General features: G+C 35.3%; 1 protein-coding gene and 2 long non-coding RNA genes across 3 annotated transcripts; all 3 read right to left on the bottom strand.

Annotated features, from left to right (window-relative positions):
* Positions 1-4,524: 4,524 nt before the first annotated feature.
* LOC129923257 (uncharacterized) lies at positions 4,525-9,466 on the bottom strand. Its single transcript, XR_008775171.1, has 3 exons — positions 9,256-9,466; positions 8,902-8,947; positions 4,525-4,877 (listed from the first exon to the last, which is right to left on the bottom strand). It is a non-coding gene; the product is annotated as an uncharacterized LOC129923257 (long non-coding RNA).
* Positions 9,467-10,934: 1,468 nt separating this feature from the next.
* On the bottom strand, positions 10,935-11,483 carry LOC129923415 (uncharacterized). Its single transcript, XM_056014288.1, has one exon. It carries the CDS (start codon positions 11,481-11,483, stop codon positions 10,935-10,937), a length of 549 nt encoding a protein of 182 aa, XP_055870263.1.
* A 3,231-nt stretch (positions 11,484-14,714) lies between these two features.
* Positions 14,715-21,088, bottom strand: LOC129923453 (uncharacterized). The gene is made up of 3 exons (XR_008775372.1): positions 20,961-21,088; positions 16,920-16,983; positions 14,715-16,178 (listed from the first exon to the last, which is right to left on the bottom strand). It is a non-coding gene; the product is annotated as an uncharacterized LOC129923453 (long non-coding RNA).
* Between the last annotated feature and the right edge of the window lie 197 nt (positions 21,089-21,285).

The raw sequence follows: 21,285 nt of genomic DNA, 5'->3' as shown, positions 1-21,285 counted from the left end.
AGTGAATTTTTGTATTAACTCTTTCTCTCCATAATTATTTACCACATTCTGTTGGAATCAACGCTGGTATCGTCAGTTAGGAGAGAAAGAGTTAAAAATAGGCGGAGGTTGAATTCGAAGACACTAAATTTAAAAAGCCTTTAGGACAGAAGACTCAAAAGTAAAGTAGCAATTATACATTAAACAATGAACCATAATCTTCAAATGCAAAAACAAAATCTAATAAAATGCTCAGAAAGACACAAAGATAAAGGCACATTCCTCGTTCCATATGCTAGGACAAATTTATACAAATGCTCCTTCTTCCCTAGTGCTATTAGAGCATGGAGTGGGTTGCCAGAGGATTTAGGTCATTGGTTAATATCCATGACTAAATGCATGACACGTAGGACGTAATTATCTTCTTTTTTTGAAGTAACGTCTGTGTTATATAAGATAAGATCTAGAAAATTATAAATCTATTTCAATGTCTATATCTGTGGTGGAGGATTAAATTCTAAACATATTAACATATGTGAAGGGTTTAAACAAAGATACTGGTTTAACAGCCCTATGAATAATATGTCCCTCACCTAAAAGAAAAAAAAAAAACAATCGTATCTGGTTGTATAAGTGGTACAGTTCAAGCTGTAAGTCTTAACACAGCACATTTGTGAACTCGGGCTAAGGTTGATAAAATAAGGCTGTTGGTTCAAGGGAAACAACTGTTTAAATGTTTTGTTTCTGCGTTATTTTTTATTATTACCTACCTTGCACAATTATAATTCAAATGTCTTTATTAAGAATACAAATTTAGAATGATAATTCATTTATTTTGGTGAAGTAAAAAAAATAATTATACTTTTTTTTTTTTTAATTACAACTTTTATATTTTCCATTACGTTGTCAGCGCTTGTTGTGTAGAGTTATCCACCAGGAAGTAGTCTCACCGTGTCGATTGTGACATTGGAACTCTCATGTTCTCCCGATAGAGACACATCTCAAATTCAACAGGCTGAACTCCAAACTTAAAATTCCTGGTATCCTTATCATATCTCTTTAAGATTGTATGACACCTTTATCTTCACTCGAGCTAATATCCCATGTCTGCTCCTTACTTACTAAACAAACTTGGCAGTCACCATGCACAGTCTTTCTAGTAAGGCAGCGATGCCCAAACGAATACCTGCAGATCATTTCGGCCCGTGACTTGGCCAACCTCCCCCCCCATCCCACGAGTGTTTTGCTCACAGTGCACTTCGACCTGGCCGGCCTTTTGTAATTCGAGGCCCTAGGTGTAGTGAAGAAATAGGAAAAAAAAATAAATTAAGGCTAAAAATACACAATGAATTAAAGGCCTTCCTTGTATCTATTTCTAAATCAACAAAAAAAAAGGCTAAATTCATATGGAGTCGATAGTGAGAAGGCACTTCATGAACGACTGATGATTGCTAGACTAGAAATAACGTTTCGACGTTTCAACAAAATGGAAGAAAAAAAAGGGTTGCTTGAATCAGTCAGGAAATCCAACGACTTAGCAGAGTTAAAGTCATTGATGCATGACTAGATTGACACATGAGATGCACAGGACGTAATTCTCTTCTTTTTTTTTTTGAAGCAACGTCTGTAATATATAAGATAAGATAATATTTAGTCTGACAAGTAGGTCTAGATCTAAGGGCGGCTGCTTAGATTTACTATTCCTATGGCCGGCCTTGACCATGAGGCCTCAGAGACTCTGTCCTTTGGGCTTCGACGACCTGTTATGTGCGTGGTGTTGCGGCCAGCAACACGATTTGTTGGAAATGTATGTAGCTCTCAAATCGGACTACGTAGCTTTGGAAGACTGGTCTTGGACTGCGACATAAGATCAGATCTATACTGATTTTATCAGCAAAAAATGGGCAGCAAGGATTACGATTACTATGAAAACTGTCCTCATTTAATGTTAGCGAAAAGGTTGTGGCTATGTTTTATCAAGCTCACATCTGCAATATTTTAAGTCTCAATATCACTGCCTGGTATGGCAATCTGAGCATTAAAAATAAAAATAAACTTTATAGAATCATAAATGCTGCTGGTAAAATCATTGACAAAAAACAAACCCCATTTGGGCAGCTGTTTGAGACAAACATCTATAAAAAAAAGCTAACATGATCCTCGAAATAAAGAATCACCCTTTGTGTCAGGATTTTGTGATTTTTACCATCACAAAGGAGATACAAGACACCGATAGCAAAGACAAACAGACACAAACACTCTTTTGTTCCCCTGGCAATCAAATCATTACATAGGAACAATCTGATATAAATTTTCACATGTGATTGAGTCTGGTGTGAATGTACATTTTGGTTTCTTATAGTTATAATGTTTTTTGTTTGGTGTAATGCACAAATTGTAAGACAAATTTCCATACGGACAATAAAGATTATTATTATTATTATTTTAAACTTTTATATAGAGGAAATGTTGCATTAAGCGTGCTATCTTGCAGAAATTGGTTTGTGATTCGATTCAGGTACATTTGCACTGAGGTGCGGTGGCCGAGCGGTAGGGTGCTTGGGCCCCGGGTTCGAGTCCTGGTAAACACTGGGATTTCGGGATCTTTGAGCGGCTCTGGGTTCGCCTAGCTCTAGTGGGTACCTGACATTGGTTGGGGAAAAGTAAGGGCGGTTGGTTCATCGAAGGTCAGAGAAGCGGGTGACCTTCACATCATATGCCTTATAGACCAGAAGTTTGAAAGAGGAGCTTTACTTCTTTTATCTTTCGCCCTACTGTAAACAGAAGGGATTCAAAAAGTTAACACAGTGATCTTCTGGCTTCCGCAGATAACAAAACCTCAAACTTAACACTAATAAATAAAGTATACGGTAACTAAATTACAGTTTTCGTACGTGACTTTAATAATTCTCATGGATGCAAACAGTACTTATAGCATCTAGACTCTATATGGGCGTAGCCCGAAATAAATCCCCCCACCCCCTTTTACGCATGAGAAATTAGTTGGATGTTTTTTTTTTGCCTTATATTTTATGGGTTTACCCGTTAAGCCGATACATTCATATCTATTACAAACGAAAGAAGCACGAGTTGAAAAGGATATAAAAGTACAATTAAAACGGGTTTACACGATTTATTAAACGAATAGGATTTTAAAGTACGTAAGGACGTCTACATTCGCAGATATATGGAACGAGTTCATGTAAAACTGCTTTTGAAACACTAATTTGAAGGTTAATTTTTACTAAATAACGAAACCAATACCAATGGAAGTTTCAAAGTTGTACCATCTTTCTGCCAATGAAAAAGTAACTACAGTTACCAAATTCTGTAAGCGTAGCCAACGGGGGTGGGGGAGGGGGTAATTGAGGTAACCTTTCCATCTCTAATAAAAACTAAAGTTAAACTACAATCACCACCATGAACTGTAAGGCTAAATCCCCCATCAACAACAAAAATAAAATAAAAAAGTAAAACATAACTATTGTCACCGAATTTTATGAGCGTAGGGGGTTTTGAAAGAAGAAATAGAAAGAAAAAATTATCTTCTCTTTGAAATAACGTCTGTCATTTATCTTCTTATACATTACAGACGTTATTTCAAACAAGAAGATAATTAAGTCCTACCCGTGTCATGCGTTCATCTTGTCATGCATGTTAACCAATGACGTAAACTCTGCCAAGTCGTTGATTTGACTGGCTGATTCAGGCAACCCATTACATTCTCTAATGGCTTTGGGAAGAAAGCGCACTTGTACGAATTTGTTCTAGCGTATGGAATAAGAAATGTGCCTTTATCTTTGTGTCTTTCTGTGCATTTCATCAGGTTTCGTTTTTCTACTTGTAAGTTATGGTTTAGTTTTGTATGTATTAGAGCTACTTTATTTTTTATTCTTTTGTCCTGAAGTGTCTCTAAGTTTAGTGATTTTTTTTAAATGGTGTTACTCTAATCAAATTGGAGTATTCGTTGGCTTTTATAAATCTCACTGTTCTATTTTGTATTCTAGTTTCCTTTACGTTCTCTCGAGGGATCTCAAACAGATGGATGCATATTGTAATAACTAACGTTAGGCCTGAATAGCATTTAACTTTTATGTTCCTGTTTCATTTGTAAACATTTCTTTTAAGAAAAAAAAACACACTATGTTTTGCTTGATTTTTAAAATAATTTCATCAATATGGTGATTCCATTTATAAGATAAAAACTAGATTGTGCAATGTTAATAAAATTACTCTTTGCAATTTCTTATGTTATCTTATCTTATAAAATATAGACGTAAAAAAAAAAAAGATGATTACGTCCTACGCATCATGCATATAGTCATGCATGTCAACCAATGACCTAAATTCTGACAAGTCATTGGTTTTCCTGGCTAGCTCTCTCTCTCTCTCTCTCTCTCTCTCTCTCTCACTCATTCTCTCTCTCTCTCTCTCTCTCTCGTTGCATTCAGAAATAGATTTACTGTGACATTCTCAAAACATTTATTTGTTTCCCCTTTGCTACCAATAACTGGAACACAATTCAGAAGAAATAAAAGTAACATAGAAAAAAACAAATGTACATTTTAATTATCTAGTATTTAAATTACAACAACATACCACATGCAATAGTTTAATGAATGTTTTGTTTTTGAAACAACACTTGTTTCGCGTCCCATGTATACTGACTATGCATCATGCAAAGGGTTAAAGCTTGTTTAAATTACTAAGAGAACTATGTACAGCGATCAGAATATTTTGGCTAATTATAAACTCTAGGGAAGTGCATTAATGGCTGCCTTTTCTGCCTCGACCTTTGCCATGGCTTCCTTTTGAATCGTTAGAGCCTCGTCTGCCATGCCCGTGACCTTGACCGTGACCTTTTCCGTGACCTTGGCCAGGGTGACATCCCATGCTCTCTGGTTAAAAAAAAAAAGTTATAGTTTTAAAGTAGGGCTACAATTAAAATCTAAGATTAAGAGCATATAATAGCAGTTACTCAGTGTTTAGGGTAGGTGGAGAGATCAATAATTAATTGGAATAGAACAGGGAAGCAACATTACAAAACTGCAATAAAAATAGTTTAAATAAAAGTAGTTGGTCTCTTCAGTCATTAGTTTTAGTGCAAAGGACTTACTATGATATTGAATAACAAGCACAACGACATATTCCCATTACACGAGTAAGGAACTTTTTAGCGCTGGAATAATATAGGAACAAAATATAAATAAAATCAAATAAAAATAGTATAAAATATAATACAGATCTTTATTGCTTGCCTTTTTTTTTCAAAACGAATAAACATTTGTATTGTATTGAAAGCCAATGAGAAATCTATTAACATTTTTTTTTGGTATCACTACACCCTTTCTATTTGGCACGCAAATTGTCACGAATCTAAAACTGTAGAAAAATAATTTATTATTAACGTTAATCACGTTATTCTAAGAATTTAGATGCAATTGAAATAAGTAATACAAGTCTAAAGTCGTAGCTTTCCATAGGTTCGGCAACCTTTGCTACATGTATAATCATAGGCAATTTTCCACGCAGATGGAATCTTATTGTCACGCTTGACTGCATTACTTCCCGCTAAGGAACTGGCCAGGTCAATCTGTGTATTCATAGAGCCATGATCAAAATATGCGGTCACTTGAAAGTCCTCGTAAAGATATTTTAATAAATAAACACGCAGCTCACCAAAAAGAGAGAAAATTCTTACTCAGAGTTAGGACTGACGTATTCATCTAGAATCTCACAAGAAAAACGGGACAAGGTATTGGGGTCATTGTTCATTAGTCTATTGAACAGTAATTATTTATTGTCCACTTTGATTTATTTCACAGCATATTTTTGTTGTCCTGCAAACTATTTACAAAGCTTATATCAACTCGCTCTGTCTGTCTGTCTGGTAAAAAGTTTGTGCATTTTATTTCTCCCACACTCATTCTCGGATCAAGCTGAAACAGGAATCAATAAAAACAAGGTTACAAAGATAGTTTGTGTGGAAACACAAACTCAACATCGGCCCCCGAAGTGGTCCACCTAGAGTCTTCACCAGGATTCGAACATGGGACTTCCGGTTCCAAGTGCTTTACCCCTCAGCCACATCATCTCCATATATTCGTTTAGCGCACATTTATATTTTAAAAAAATAATAATTATTAACTTTATCCATACATTCAAAATTAATAACATTTTACATGTAAGAAAGAGAAACTCAAAAGATGTATTCTTCTAACAAAATTAGATAAATTGGCAACACGAAAAAATAATAATTCTCGACCTACTTTAAGCTACAATTCGGTACAAATGACTTAAATAGGACATTCCCCTTAATATCTCCATTGTCATTTGTGATAGAAACTAGACATAGATCTGAACTACTTTTAGATCTAAATCTAGATTGAAGATCGAAGTCTTTGTCTAAGTCTATCTCTAGATCTATAAGTCTAGATCGAAGTCTAGAACTCGATATAAGGATCTTTCAATTTATTGCTTCTTTACTAGTTTTATGAATACATAGGTGATATAACGCGTTAGTTTGTGTTTCTTGGTATCTTGAATGCGATTCTGTTTAGTTTCAACCTGTTCTCCTATCATTCTATCTATAGTCACTAAGAGTTTCTGTGGCTTACGACAAATTTCATACTCATATCAATAGCCTTTAGATGTACATTTCTATAGATGTTTTTATTACATACCAACTATTAATAAAACAAGGATAAGTAAATAAATATTTCCTTGCTAAGCATTATCACCCTTGTTAGAACAGAAATATTTACGACCGCTGATGCCAGAAGTGTGTTTAAAGAAGTCTTCAGTCCTATTCTCACACTAGAGTCATCGATTTTTTTTATTGATCGATTAGTTATGTAACCTTCACCTTTATCCCTTAGCCTGTTGAACCGTTGGGGCAGCACACAAGATCTGTTAACCGCCTTTCTCCCTTCCTCTCTGTGTTTTGCCTTGGATTTAATTGCCTTCAATGACTGCATTAAGAGCGGCGAGCATAGACCACTGACCAAGGCACAGCAGTCGATATGAACGTGGAACTAACTAAAACAATAAGACTTGTTTTCGAGTCCGAAGATTATTGAGGAATGCAGTATTTCCAAAGGCTAAACAGCCCCAGCTGCAACCTTGTCAAGGGACAACTGAAGCTCATATCGCACACATTGTTCTTAAAGAACATCAATGTGGCTTCGGTATTCCGACAGTGCATCGTGAGAGAAGATACAGAATATTATTATTAGTGCGAAGCGACAAGCCTGGAAAGTTCCGTGACTGAATGCGTCTGTGCCCGCCTAAGCAACTATTTGGTTCTTGAAAGTGTTCTTTTAAGAACAATGTGTGGGATAGGAGCTACAGTTGATTAAAGGGGATGTCTAGTGATACTGTTCGTACTCTGAAATAGTGTACATATAAAAAATTAAATACCGTGAAAAATTTAATTTCGCGTTCGGTCTCTAAACGTATCATCTTTCGAAAATCAAGAAAACATTATATATTTATTTTTAATTTTCATTATAAAATCAATTTTTCAAAAATTTTATTGATTTTACATCACTATAACTGACTATGATTCTTTCATGTAGAAATAATTATAGCCTCACAGCTGGTTCAAACTTCATCGCGTTTTCCTATTCAAATCCGATTGGGTGTCTTTATTTATGAAATAAACGAGATTAATTTGTCGCTTCCGGCTCCTTGTTTTTATTGATGTCAAGGTGAACTGTTAAACAATGATAGCTTCAAAGAATCGACAGGTCATAAGATGCTGTCTTTACCTCAATCGAACGGTGTTTGAAACCAAAAATGTCCTGTTAAGAGCTTGCATGGTAATTGGTACCATAGATGCCGGGGAAGCTTCCAAAATATTAAGTAACAAGTCCTAGTTAATGAGAACTTTGAGAACTGATCTGTATTGCGTAGCAGAAGGTGACAAGGAAATCTATGATCGCTAGTCCCCAATCAGGCACGGGGCCTGGGAGGGTTACCCTACTTGCCTCCCCCTAGGGCCGCTACTGTTTTAGTCCGAAGTTCAAAATCCTAGTCTTCAACGATATTGGAACCCGAGATCCTTCAGTTAAGAAATCAAGCGTTTTACCACAGGTCACAAAGCCCCTTATGAGAGTAAACAGAATTTAAGCCTTATTTTGTACAATTGATCTTCAATTAAAAAACTGTTACTACTTTGACATTTCACAAACACCTACATGTGAACGTCATGGTGGCCTAGTGGTGAAGCCCTTGGCTCCTGTTTAGAGGGATCTCGGATTTGAACCGCTGTGATGACAGGGAATTAAACTTTTGAATTTTTATGGACGCACCCCCCCCCTCTCTGCCTGAGTTTACCTATCTACTGGGTACTTGCCAGTATGTAAATAGAAGTAAAGACACTTGGTCGTTGTGCTAGCCATATGACACCCTCGTCAAGATCAAAAACAAAATTTAATAAAATACTCTGAAAGACACAAAGATAAAGGCACATTCCTCGTCCCATATGCTAGGACAAATTTGTACAAACACTCCTTCTTCCCTAGTGCTATTAGAGCATGGAATGGGTTGCCTGAGCTAGCCAGGAAAACCAGTGACTTGGCTGAATTTAAGTCATTGGTTAATATGCATGACTAAATGCATGACGCGTAGGACGTAATCATCTTCTTTTTTGAAGTAACGTCTGTATTAGATAAGATAAGATAAGATCTGAAAGGGATACCTTTACTTCTTGACTACATGTGATACTGGATTAGCTGCGCTGCATTGAGATACATTGTAAGTTCATCCCTTCAAAAATGACGCCAAGCTATATTTCTATTACATGAAATTGTTAGCTAAGACATACATTTAACACTGAACAAAATTTTATAATTGGAAGAACTAAACTAGGCCGAAAACAGTTACAGTTAATGTATGTACGAAAAACAAACTGTTACTTACTCAGCGCAGACTGGCCACACCCCATTTTTTTTTTTACTTTCTCTTTCTACATACGGAAGAAAGAAACATCATCAATTAACTAATCAATCATTATGTGAACTGCTAAAATCGATAACAGTATAGACCGATATTGAAACAAAAATTGATAAAGCGAAAACGAAGACAAGTCTAAGATAAGTCTATACAGCAAAATTATAATTGCATGTCTATTTAAAAAAATAGCCTGTCCGATTTATGAACCAAAATAAAGAATTGGCCTAAGTGAAATAATTAATACGTAACGGTAATATAATCTTAATCATAAACTCACAGAATAATACAAACACTTTCAAATTTGTATAAGCATCAACTTACAAAAATAAATTGAAACCTTGACGTAGTGGTCTATACCACAACAGAGTCGATCGTATGAAACACTAGATAAATGAGAAACAATTTATACCCTATGTTCAATAACTCGGCCGACATTGTAAATAAATGATCCATAATATCTATTGATGATTACACCCCCTATTTTATTATGTCTGGGCCCTTGTTTACTCCACCCTAGAAGATTCAGGTCGTGTTGATGTGTTGCTGGGGCGACTGAAGACGTTTGACCTCATTTAAAGGTGCAAGAGACTTCTTTCTTCACTTTAGGACTCAAACTAATGCCTGTAAAACAAAATTTATGCTCTGGTTTAAAGGGTTGCCTGCTTGACCTAGGCCTACATATTGATCGAGTCAAATTGTTTTGAAAGCAGTCGACTATGCGGTAACTGCATGCATGCATTCGTATAAATGGATTGTCGATGCTTCCATTCATGAGGGAATTTTGACGTCATCATTTTATAAGTTTACTCCAGAATGGCTACCTAGTCGAGCTGTTTGCGCTCTATTCTGTCGTTCGATTTGCGTGATGGTACCGGTTTCTAAAACTGCAGGCAGCAATCCCCCACCGTTCTGAGGAGGTTTGGGCTAGGATGTAATAATCTTCACTAAGGCACATCCGAAACATTTATAAGTATTATTTTTTATTCAATACTGAAGAGATTACCTTGCCAACAACACATCAGACATTAACATAAGTTTACGGTGTACACAACAGTTTACGTTAAAATTGTTCATAAACTGTCCAAACTTGACGATCACTGGGTTGTCCATTGTCCTTTGCTGTAGAGAAACGAAGTTTTTGGGATTCTTTCGGATGGATCTGTCATTATTTCCTATGGAATCCCAAAGATTCCAAGAAATATAAATGATTATTCAATACTGAAGAGATTACCTTGCCAACAACACATAAGACACTACCGTAAGTTTACGGTTTACACAACAGTTCACGTTAAAATTATTCATAAACTGTCCAAACTTGACGATCACTGGGTTGTCCATTGTCCACTGTTGTTGACGAACGAAGTTATTGGGATTCTTTCGAAAGCATCCGTCCTTATTTCCTATGGAAGCCCAAAGGTACCAAGAAGTATAAATGTTTTTATTGGAGTGATTGAATTCATGAAACTGTTGTTACGTACCACAAAGCGTATAATCAACACAAAAAATTGTTGTTGTTGTTGTTTTTTTTTTTTTTATAAGTTGTTGGCATTGGAAAAATATTTTATTGAAATTTCATAGGCATGCAATTGTAACCCTATGATGTTATGCTGAATGAGAAACATTTATTAAAATAAGTTTTCAGGTTACATTTTTTTTTCAAGACTAACAAATAACATTAACAAATGTTAAAATTTTCTTTAAGTTATGTAAAACTAATAAGTGTGTAAATATGTGTACAAAGGTACAAAGGTAACTCTGCTGATCCATGAGTGTATGTTGTGGACAAAATACAAAAGCAAAATATCTCTAGCATATACAATCGTATAAAGCCATTAATAGCTAAATGTACGAATAAGTACAAATCTTCACATCCATTTTAATTGTCCATTATTTTTGTAAAAGCAAAATATACATCAATTAAACATTAGAACAAATTTTAAAGTAAAAATCTAGAGAACATTTTAACTAACGACTGAAATGTAAAGCATGAAAAATACTTTTCATTTTCTCGAAGCACCGCATTTCTTTTTGGTCGTCTTGGCTGGTTTTCTGCCGGCTGTCTTTCGACCAGCCTTAGGAGGTGCCCCACATTTCTTTGTTGTCTTTTTGACTTTCTTTGGAGTGGTACCTTTAGATTTTCCGCAGACATTCTTGCTCACTGTTTTCCTTTTAGGATGCTTGCAGTTTCGTTTACAGCAGTGGTCATCATCAGAGGAAGATGTATCGGATGAGTAACTTGATGAGGTATAAGATGAACTGTCACTTGGAGTCATACAGTGAGAGCAGTCACAATCACTGGAGCAGGTGGTACAAAAAGAGTCACTGGAGCTGTAACTATCAGAGCTACAGTCAGTGTCGCTGTCGCTTGAGTAGGATGAACTGCTGCTGCTGCTGCTACTAGGGGAACTAATTCTTCGAGATTTCAGTGAACGTTGGCAAGTCTTCTCATTCGATTTGGTTTGGCATCGTTTCTTGCTGGCTTGAGGTTTAGCTCCTTTTTTGTTTCCTCCAGTTAAACGTTGCTTGGTTTTAGCTTTTGTTTTATCCATAGCTAATGTTAGTATTAGAACAGCAGTGTGTCTCTTTCCATTGACCAATGGTAAAAAAAAAAAAAATTGTTCGTGTCACAAAATATAAAAATATGAATGCAAATTTGAAATACATGTGAATATTTGTGTAATTATGTAACCTTTTGTTTCGCTCTAAAAAAAAGCTTTTAAGTTCATGAATAAAGTTAGTTGAATAATTTTAGCATATTTTTAACGATTATTTACACTATTGGAGATTTTCATATATGGCAGAAAAACCAGAATAGCTCAGCATTTTGGAGTATCCGGTGAGCAATATAAAGGAAGTGGTAATATGCTCTGTTTGTTAAAATGTATTTGATAATTATAATTTTTTTTTTCATTTTTCAGCTCTGCAGAATCAAATTTTCTAAACTCTTCAGCTTGTGACACAAACTAATTTTACTAACAAGATAGTAGTAGACTTTCACTCTAGGATTTAATAATAGAAACAAAGCGGCAACTAATTAGCGGTGATAAAGAAGAATAGATAAGATCACCTGCCAGGCATTGAGATCTTGTTCAAATTATAGCTCAATTCTTATTTATTTAGTTAGCATTCAATTGAGACCCATGACGACTAAATCTATCATAGTTAAAGCTCTACTTTATTGATGCATGACACTAGCTAGATTGAAAGTCTGTTACGGCAATATACCTTTGCTGCTTTCTTTGTCCCACTCATCCTCTCCTTCTGTTCCAGTGCCGCCAATGTCTCGACACAAACGTTTCAGAATGGCGACTCTACCTTATCTGACCCCATTCCGATCTTCAAATCGCCTTTCAAAAAGGTTATCAAATAGCTCATTTAAACATGACATTAATGATGGCCCTTGTTTTAATTTTGTGGTCAATGTGTAACGTAAAGAGTGCAAGACGTAGACGACTTTCTTCCCTCGGTGATTAATTCAACCAACAAGATAATAGCCAAGTAAACGTTTTCTAAATGTTTTCGGTTACTTAACTAATCCCAGATCGATAACAACAACAACAACAACAACAGCAACAGCAGCAACAGCAGCAACAAAAACAACAACAAAAACAACAGCAACAGCAGCAGCAGCAACATTAACAACAACCACAGCAGCAGCAGCAGCAACAACAACAGCAACAACAACAACAACAAAAACATCAACATCATCATCATCAACACAACAACATCATCATCAACAACAACAACCACCAACACAACAACAACCACAACAACCACCACAACCACAACAACAACCACAACAACCACAACAACAATAACAACCACAACAACAACCACAACAACAACCACAACAACAACAACCACAACAACAATAACAACAACAAACACAACCACAACAACAATAACAACAACAACAACGTTGACGCAGATTACAAATTTAATTTTCTTTTCTCTAAAACAAAGACAGACCAGTCCCGTTACAAAATATAGCTTTTTTAATTTCTTGCGACACACAATTTAATAATAATTGGCCTCCTTCAGTCGTAGAACGACTATGGTTCATCTCGAACACTTTTTCATATGTGGAGCCCTATTTTGGAGAGACACTCCTGTCCACATATATTGCAGGTCAAGGTGGCCTTCGCTTTGGTGGTGGAGGATCCGGCCATTTTCCAGGTGGCACGCTTTTTTTCAAGAGCTTAGATAATATAAGATAAGATAAGATAATTTTTTATTGATCCAATCAAATGGAAATTCAGTTTGACAACAATTGACGACCTCAGCGTAACTACTGTAACAATAACATTATAGATGCAAAATACGAACAACATTCACACACGAAACACATACACACTCACAACCAGCGCTTCATGAATTTGACTTCTATGAACTTTTCGATGACGACAGCTGATCTTGTAACACTCTGACCGACAGTGGGATGAAGGAGTTTTTAAATATTTCTGTTTTAGTTCTAATGGACCACTTCGTTCAGATCTTATGTAACAGTGGTTTAATGGGTGGAGGTTGTCTTTAAGAATCGTGTGTGTTTTAGAAAGGCATCTTTCATGGAAAAGCTCTTCAAGAGATGGTAGCTGTGTTCAAGTGATATACAATGCTTTTTTAATTAGTCTATTTAGTCTAAGTCTTTGTGCAAATGAAGTATTACCATACCAGCAGGTGATGGCAAAGTTTAACTTAATAAGACTGCTGATGGTTGCTGTATTAAAAAGTTAAATTATTGTTTTGTCGATGTTAAATTTTCTTAGATTTCTAAGATAGAAAAGACGTTGTTGAGTTTTTGAGTAAAGGTTTTGACAGTGTTCACTCCATTTCAGTTTGCTGTTGTTGGTTGTACCTAGATATTTATATTCTTGCTCTTGTTCTACATTTTGGTTATTTATCTGAATTTCTGCAAGATGGTCGCCTTTATGTTTCCTAAAATCTATTATCATTTCTTTCGTTTTCTGAACATTTCAAATGAGAAAGTTATCTATACATCATTGGTAAAAAGTGTTAATTGTTGAACGGCACATATTTTCGTCACCTGCAATAAGGCCGATGATTGCTGTGTCGTCAGCAAATTTTAAGATGGGAGTGTCAGCTGATACGCTCTGAATGTCATTTGTGTATGTGGTATACAATACTGGTGACAGAACGCACCCCTGTGCCGCTCCAGTGCTAAGCTCTCTCGTGCCTGACACATGTCCGTTCATTTTTTCATATTGTGGGCGTTTGAAAAGAAAGTTTAGAATCCAAGCTTTTATGTTTTTGCTAACGTTCAGTTCAGACTTCATAGCTTTCTAGGTCACCGTCTCTCTCCAACTAGTGCGGTCTAGGGCTATGTCTTCCTAATGGTCAGTATCAATTTTCACTGATTTTAAATATTGTTTTATCACATCCATGTAACGGAGGTGGGGGTGACCAGTTTTTCTTGAGCCAGACGCGAGTAGCCCGTACAGAATTATTTTCGGGATGCGATTGTCCCTCATCCGGCGAATATGTCCTAGCCAGCGCAGGCGGCGTTACCTGAGGACTGTAAAGATGCTGGGAAGGCCCGTTCTCGCGAGGATCTCGGTTTTACACACTCTCTCTTTCCATGTTATTTTCAAGATCCTTCGAAGGCAGCTCAAGTGGAGTGGGTTAAGTTTTCTCTCTAGCTTTGTGTAGGTAGTCCACGACTCACTGCCGTACAGTAGCGTGCTAAGAACGCATGCCTTGTAGACCTCCATTTTGGTCGCTGGACACACAATTTATAGAACAAATAATTCACAAAATCAGTGTGATATCCAAGAAGTTTAATATTAATCAAATATGACTAGGACATCAATGTTTGCACATCTATAACACCTGACATTTGTTTTCTCTTCACAATGTTCATACATCACCTATGACCTATACAGACATTTGTTTTTTTTTGTTCCCAATGTCTACTTTAATACTGCTTCGTTTAGATATATACACCAACAACAACATGTAACATCTGTAATAATGAACATGAAAGAACTAAATACGTGGTTTATAATCTTAAAACAATGTAGTGTCAGGGATTAAATCTCTTTAAAAAATACACCATTTATTTATTTATTATTATTATTATTATTATTTGCTGTGTCAGGAACAGTAGGCCTACTAATCAAACTTCTGGAAATTAATGAACATCTTCAAAGATTATTTTCAAAGAGTAATATTGGAGAGTATAAGTTTCTTTCTCTTATAAAGCAGCTCTGAAAAGATAAATAACTAATAAGAGGAACATACTGCATACGTGTCTTGAGATTTTAAGAGATAATTTTTATCAACAGTTAATGATAGGATAATCTTTATTTGAAAGAATGAAAGTTAGTATGATGTGTTCCTATTTACCAGTACTATAACCTATTCACTTGAGGAGGACATAAAAAATAAGACTATGATGCAACCAAAGTTAAGCTACACGGTATAAAATATCGTATTCTCTTAGTTAAATCTGGTATAAAATATCATATTCTCTTAGTTAAATCTGGTATAAAATATCATATTCTCTTAGTTAAATCTGGTATAAAATATCATATTCTCTTAGTTAAATCTGGTATAAAATATCATATTCTCTTAGTTAAATCTGGTATAAAATATCATATTCTCTTAGTTAAATCTGGTATAAAATATCATATTCTCTTAGTTAAATCTGGTATAAAATATCATATTCTCTTAGTTAAATCTGGTATAAAATATCATATTCTCTTAGTTAAATCTGGTATAAAATATCATATTCTCTTAGTTAAATCTGGTATAAAATATCATATTCTCTTAGTTAAATCTTGTATAAAATATCATATTCTCTTAGTTAAATCTCGTATAAAATATCATATAAGAATCTCAAAAAGGAATCTCGTTTTTAAATTTTGGATGATACAATGTGAATCTCATAAAAAAAAAAACAGCAACAAAGTGTGAAAGTGAAATGACTGAGAATTGTGGGAGTTTTTTTTTTTTTCTTTCACCTACAGACAAATCATTGTCACTCAGTTTCACATCAATTATTTAAAAATCGCACAGTGAACAATCAATATATTGCTGCAAATGTGGAGAACAAAAAAAGACTCTGCACTAATGGTCGTGGCCTTTGCCATGACTGCCTTTGGAGTCGTTGGATCCACGTCTGCCGTGACCTTCGCCATGCTCGCCTTTGCCCTCTCCATGACCTTTGCCTTTGCCCTCTCCGTGACCTTTGTCCTTTTTGTGACACTGGCCTTCCTTGCCTTCTTCTGGAAAATAATTTTGAGACGTAATTAAAATACGTTACCGTTAACTTGGTCGTTGATAAATTCGCAATTTACGTTTTTATGAAGAGTCTTTATTTAAAAAAAACCCATAACAAAACAGAATGCCTATTTGCTAAAAAACAGCCCAACAAACTGGCCAACTTTAAATTAGGCAACATACTTTCATCGGCAATGTTCCTATATCATATTTCCTTTCGGTCTCCACTTGTAAACTCGATTGCACCCAAAGTTCCATGTTACTCAATCATTTCTTTGTGTGTGGTGTTACAATCATTGAGACGTGTGTCCCACATTTACATGCTTTCCCCTACCTCACGTTGAAAACGTTTGAGCACCACTGCTCTTCACAACCATTTCGCATCTAGATTATTATATCAAGAAATATTCTACACAACTTGCAGAGTATCGTTGTTGTTGTTGTTGTTTTTTTTTGGTCACGTCATGAAACAACACTATATTGCATTTGCGAGACTTTTTGTTGTATCCTTATATTGTATTAATTCAACACACTATTTTTTTTCCTCATGTCACTATATTGTCATTTTATCCGTATGCTTTAACAGCACACTGAAAACATAGGAAAATAAACTTTAAACACCACACACCACCTCGACCATTGAAATTTTATAATTAAAAATCCTTAAATTTTTTTTTTACATTTTGAATTTGTAAAATAAATTAATAATTCTGTAATTGTAATTCATATTTAAAAAAAAAACTTACTCATTTTAGATGGACCACAACCCATTCTTTGTGGATTTCTTTTTTTGCAGTCAGCGTATACAATCTGTGATATACACAACATAACCCATATTAAACGCATGGCTATTACGAGATTTTTGATGTAACTTATAATAAACTATAGACTTCAATGTTCAAACAGCAATTGAGAATGTAGCGCGTTAAAAGCGCATTCGCATCCGTGTCTTTTCCATTTGTTGAATCATTCGAATATAATGCGTTGTTACATATATTTGGATTATATGGTGCTATATAGGATGAAACAGGGTGGAGGACACGCACTAACCATGAGATATATCAATTGTATGAAGACCCACTAATAGTGACCGAAATAAAAAAGAACAGACTACGTTGGGCAGGTCACCTTGAAAGAATGTCAGATAACAGAGGAGCGAAAATCGTATAATGGCAAAAACAAAAAGGCAGGCGACCCAAAGGCAGACCCCGAATGCGATGGATTGATAATGTGGAGGCAGATCTGCAACAGCTTGGGGTTAGGGCGTGGAGGCAAAAGGCCCAGGAGAGATCTGAATGGAAGGATGTGTTGAAGCAGGCCAGAGCCCTCCGTGGGCTGTAACGCCACTGGGATGGATTGGTGGATATTGTTATGACTTTGCCATGGCACCACCATCCAGGCTAGTGCAGAGATGCGCACCTCTAGTAACCAAACTAGAACAGGATGTTGACATTGAGAGACAAACGATTTCCGCCCAAGGAGAGAGCCAATTTGGAGATGATGTACTCAAGGCAGATGCCCCTTTGTGTTTGTCATGTCTCCGTGTAAATAAACGTCTATGTCTCGTTGAGTTGCCTCCCTTCAGTTATTACAATATTTATAGATGTGCAGTCGATATTTTACGAGTGTTGCAGCCTTAGCGTTGCAGTCCACGTGATGCAGTCCTTGTGTAGTAGCCTTAGTAGCTTTAGTGTTGCTCATTAACTCTGAAATCGTTAACTTCTTCATTACTACAATCATAAAACAACAGATCCAAGCGTCTATTGTGGTTAAAATCGGTGAGTCTACTACTCGTTCAATTATTCTTTTAAAAAAATGTTTAAGGAAAAAAAGCTTATTTTTAAATTCTATTTATAAATGCAAGTCTCTATCTTCTTATCTTATATGATACAGACGTTACTTCAAAAAGGAAGATGATTACGTCCTACGCGTCATGCATTCAGTCATGCATATTAACCAATGACTTAGATTCTGCCAAGTCACTGGTTTTCCTGGCTAGCTCAGGCAACCTATTCCATACTCTAATAGCACTAGGGAAGAAGGAGTATTTGTACAAATTTGTCCTAGCATATGGGACGAGGAATGTGCCTTTATCTATGTGTCTTTCAGAGTATTTTATTAAATTTTGTTTTTGTATTTGAAGATTATGGTTCAGTGTTTTATGTATAATTGCTACTTTACTTTTGAGTCTTCTGTCCTGAAGGCTTTCCAAATTCAGTGATTTTACTAATGGTGTTACTCTAGTCACACCATGGTCTTATAAACTTCTAATAAATAGAGTGTAAAGAAATTCACTATTTAACATTTTCCAATGGGTGTAAAAAGGCGATAACAAAATATGGGACTAGCTATGACCTCCAGTATTTAAGTGGATTTTAGTTTCTAATAGAGAAGTTCCAAGTTTGTATAAATCTAGTCTTCAAAGTTTGAAAATCGTATCAAATAAAAGTAATAAATAAATGCATAATACATGATCTAGTCAGGGCTGGCCTAAGGCATAAGCAAGCTGGGCATCCGCCTAGGGCTTCCGATTGGTGGGGGCCACGCAGAAGAGTTAAAACCATTCTTTTAGAGACGAACTAGCTAAATATCTAACCAGTGTTATTGTCGGAGTACACCAGGTTGTAAATTAATTGCGTACTTTTATTTTTTCGTGGTTTATTTTTTATTTTTTCTATTTCATTTAAGGCCACCAAACTCACTTCAGCTAGGGCCTCTAAATTATCTAAGACCGGCCCCGATCTAGGAAACACTTCAAACACAACTATTGACGTTGAAATGTTTGATTTTAATCAGCGTGACTATATGAGGGGAGAGAGAGAGAGAGAGAGAGAGAGAGAGAGAGAGAGAGAGAGAGAGAATAAGAAAGAGATTAACTTCCATAGGATTTAGGACACTTTGCTGAAAATTTTTAGTAAGAAGAGAGAGATATAGAATGTGTGCGAGCAAGAGAAAGAGAGAAAGAAAGAGAGAGAGAGAGAGAAATGATTAGTTACAATATGTGAGCATGTAGTAATAATAATAATAGTACGTGAGACAATCAACTGTTCGGTCAAAGAACATTCCTAACAACTTATCTGCATACAGGTGTTTATAGATCTACAAAAGTAAAAGTACTGATAAACTTTTTAAAAAAAGTTTAAATTTGAGTTTTTAGAAAACTTATATCAACTCACTCTGTCTGTCTTTCTGTCTGTCTGGTAAAAATTTCAACACGTTATTTCTCCCACATCTATTCTTGGATCAAGTTACAACCTCGCACAATTATTCATTAGCGTAGACTGCCGTAGACAATACATACATCAATTTTAAAAATCATCCAATTAGTCAATTTATTATTAATATTATTAATTTATTAATGGTTATTGGTTATTTTATTTGATACCAACAAGAGAAACTAATTCTTCAGTTTTCACAGTTTACTTAAATATGTCGGATTTTGTCCCCTCAAGTCATTATACACCCTTTTTCTTCCACTCCCATTTCCGGTTCAAGTTGAAACAATAAACAATTAGATAGTGTACCAAACAAAACATGACTCAGTTACAAAATTAACCAATTAGTAATTTTTTTAATAACAAAAAAAGGGAAATAAATTCTACATTCTTGAGTAATATTGTTAGAGGTGCAGAGTTCTTCCCCTTGGATACGCTTTGTTTCTGTTTTTAAGGAATATAAAAAAAATATTTCGCTTTTTTTTTAGCTTGAATTGAAATAAACGAAGAATGCGATACAACTAATGTCAACTTGGACAGACGCTTACAACGCATTTATTAAGCGGAATTTCAGCTAAATGGAAAAGTAGTTGGCGACAATGATAAGGGTAGGCAAGAATATTAGTCCACGGTCACTTGAAAAATCAACCATCGGTAAACCACGGCTCCACTCAAGAATCCGTTTTAACAAACGCTAATCTTTATCTGGGAGCAATGCACGAGATCCATTTAATTGTGTGTGTGTATGTAGGTGTGTGTGTGTGTGTGAATATGTTATATGAATGAATCAAATTGAATCGAAACGTATTAGATAGTTACTGTTGTTGTTTTTTTTCCAGTCCTTATTTTGAATGAATGATAGACGTCTGCTGGTTGGTCTCGCGCTGATCGGAAAGCTGTTCACAGCTTAGGTATGAACAAACAAAAAGTGTCACGTAGCGTGTTCACAAACATCTATTACAAACCTGAACTGGCCTATTCATTATCCATGCCATTAAATAAATACAAGAATTTTTATCGTGTTTTTTCTAAATTCCAATCTATTTCGGTCTCACATTAAACAGTTAATACTAATACGTTTTATCCATTTACAGTAAACATTCTTATTTTCAGCCTCAGACCACAATGATGCGAGTAGTAAAGAATTCATTGCTAACGTTCTTCTGTTTGAATGAAACTGTTACTATTCCTTTATCATTTATTTATTTTCCATGAACCAGTCAATTATTTATAAATTTATAAGACAAATGGAATTTTTTTTTTGACACATCGGCACAATTAGACACTGTCGTGCCGCAAGACATCAGATTTAAAATAATTAATAATGCATTGACTAAGCAATTATTAATTTGTGTACAGAATATAGAACTAACAATTACATAAAGATTATAATTGTGATTTTATATAATTTATTTTAAAAACGATTATGATATCTTAACATCAATTTTACTTAGAAATTTATAATATAATTATTCTCATTTAATTTAAATATATTTATCATTATTTTAATACGATAATGTGTTTTGGTGCAAAAAAACAACAACCAAAAATAACTGATGAAATGTATATTACCAAGTTTCAAAAAACAACCAGCTGTCATAGAGTTTAAACCTCTGAAATGAAGAGAGAGTGTAGTCTAGACCTGCACCTCCTTTGATGTTGTAATATATACTGTTACCCAATCAATACTAATACGGTGTCATAACTAAAAATAAGTCCCGCATAACGACTCGCTTTCACTGGGTCACTTTCTTTCTCTTGCCTTGCAATTCTGTCGGATCATCGCGACGTTTCTTAAAGTACAGACGAAAAGGGAACTGCCTCTACGTGTCAATAAAATAAGAGCTATTCAGGCTCGAGCCTTTGGAATCACACGGTTTGAGACGCGTTGCATGTT

This window comes from Biomphalaria glabrata, chromosome 16 (genome assembly GCF_947242115.1).
Source record: "Biomphalaria glabrata chromosome 16, xgBioGlab47.1, whole genome shotgun sequence".
Classification (NCBI taxonomy): Eukaryota; Metazoa; Mollusca; class Gastropoda; family Planorbidae; genus Biomphalaria; species Biomphalaria glabrata.
Note: the sequence above shows the minus strand (reverse complement) of the source record. Positions and strands in the feature narration are given on the sequence as shown.

Excerpts from the sequence above, each read along its gene's own strand:
- LOC129923415 (XM_056014288.1), bottom strand. The coding sequence starts at position 11,483 with ATGGATAAAACAAAAGCTAAAACCAAGCAACGTTTAACTGGAGGAAAC.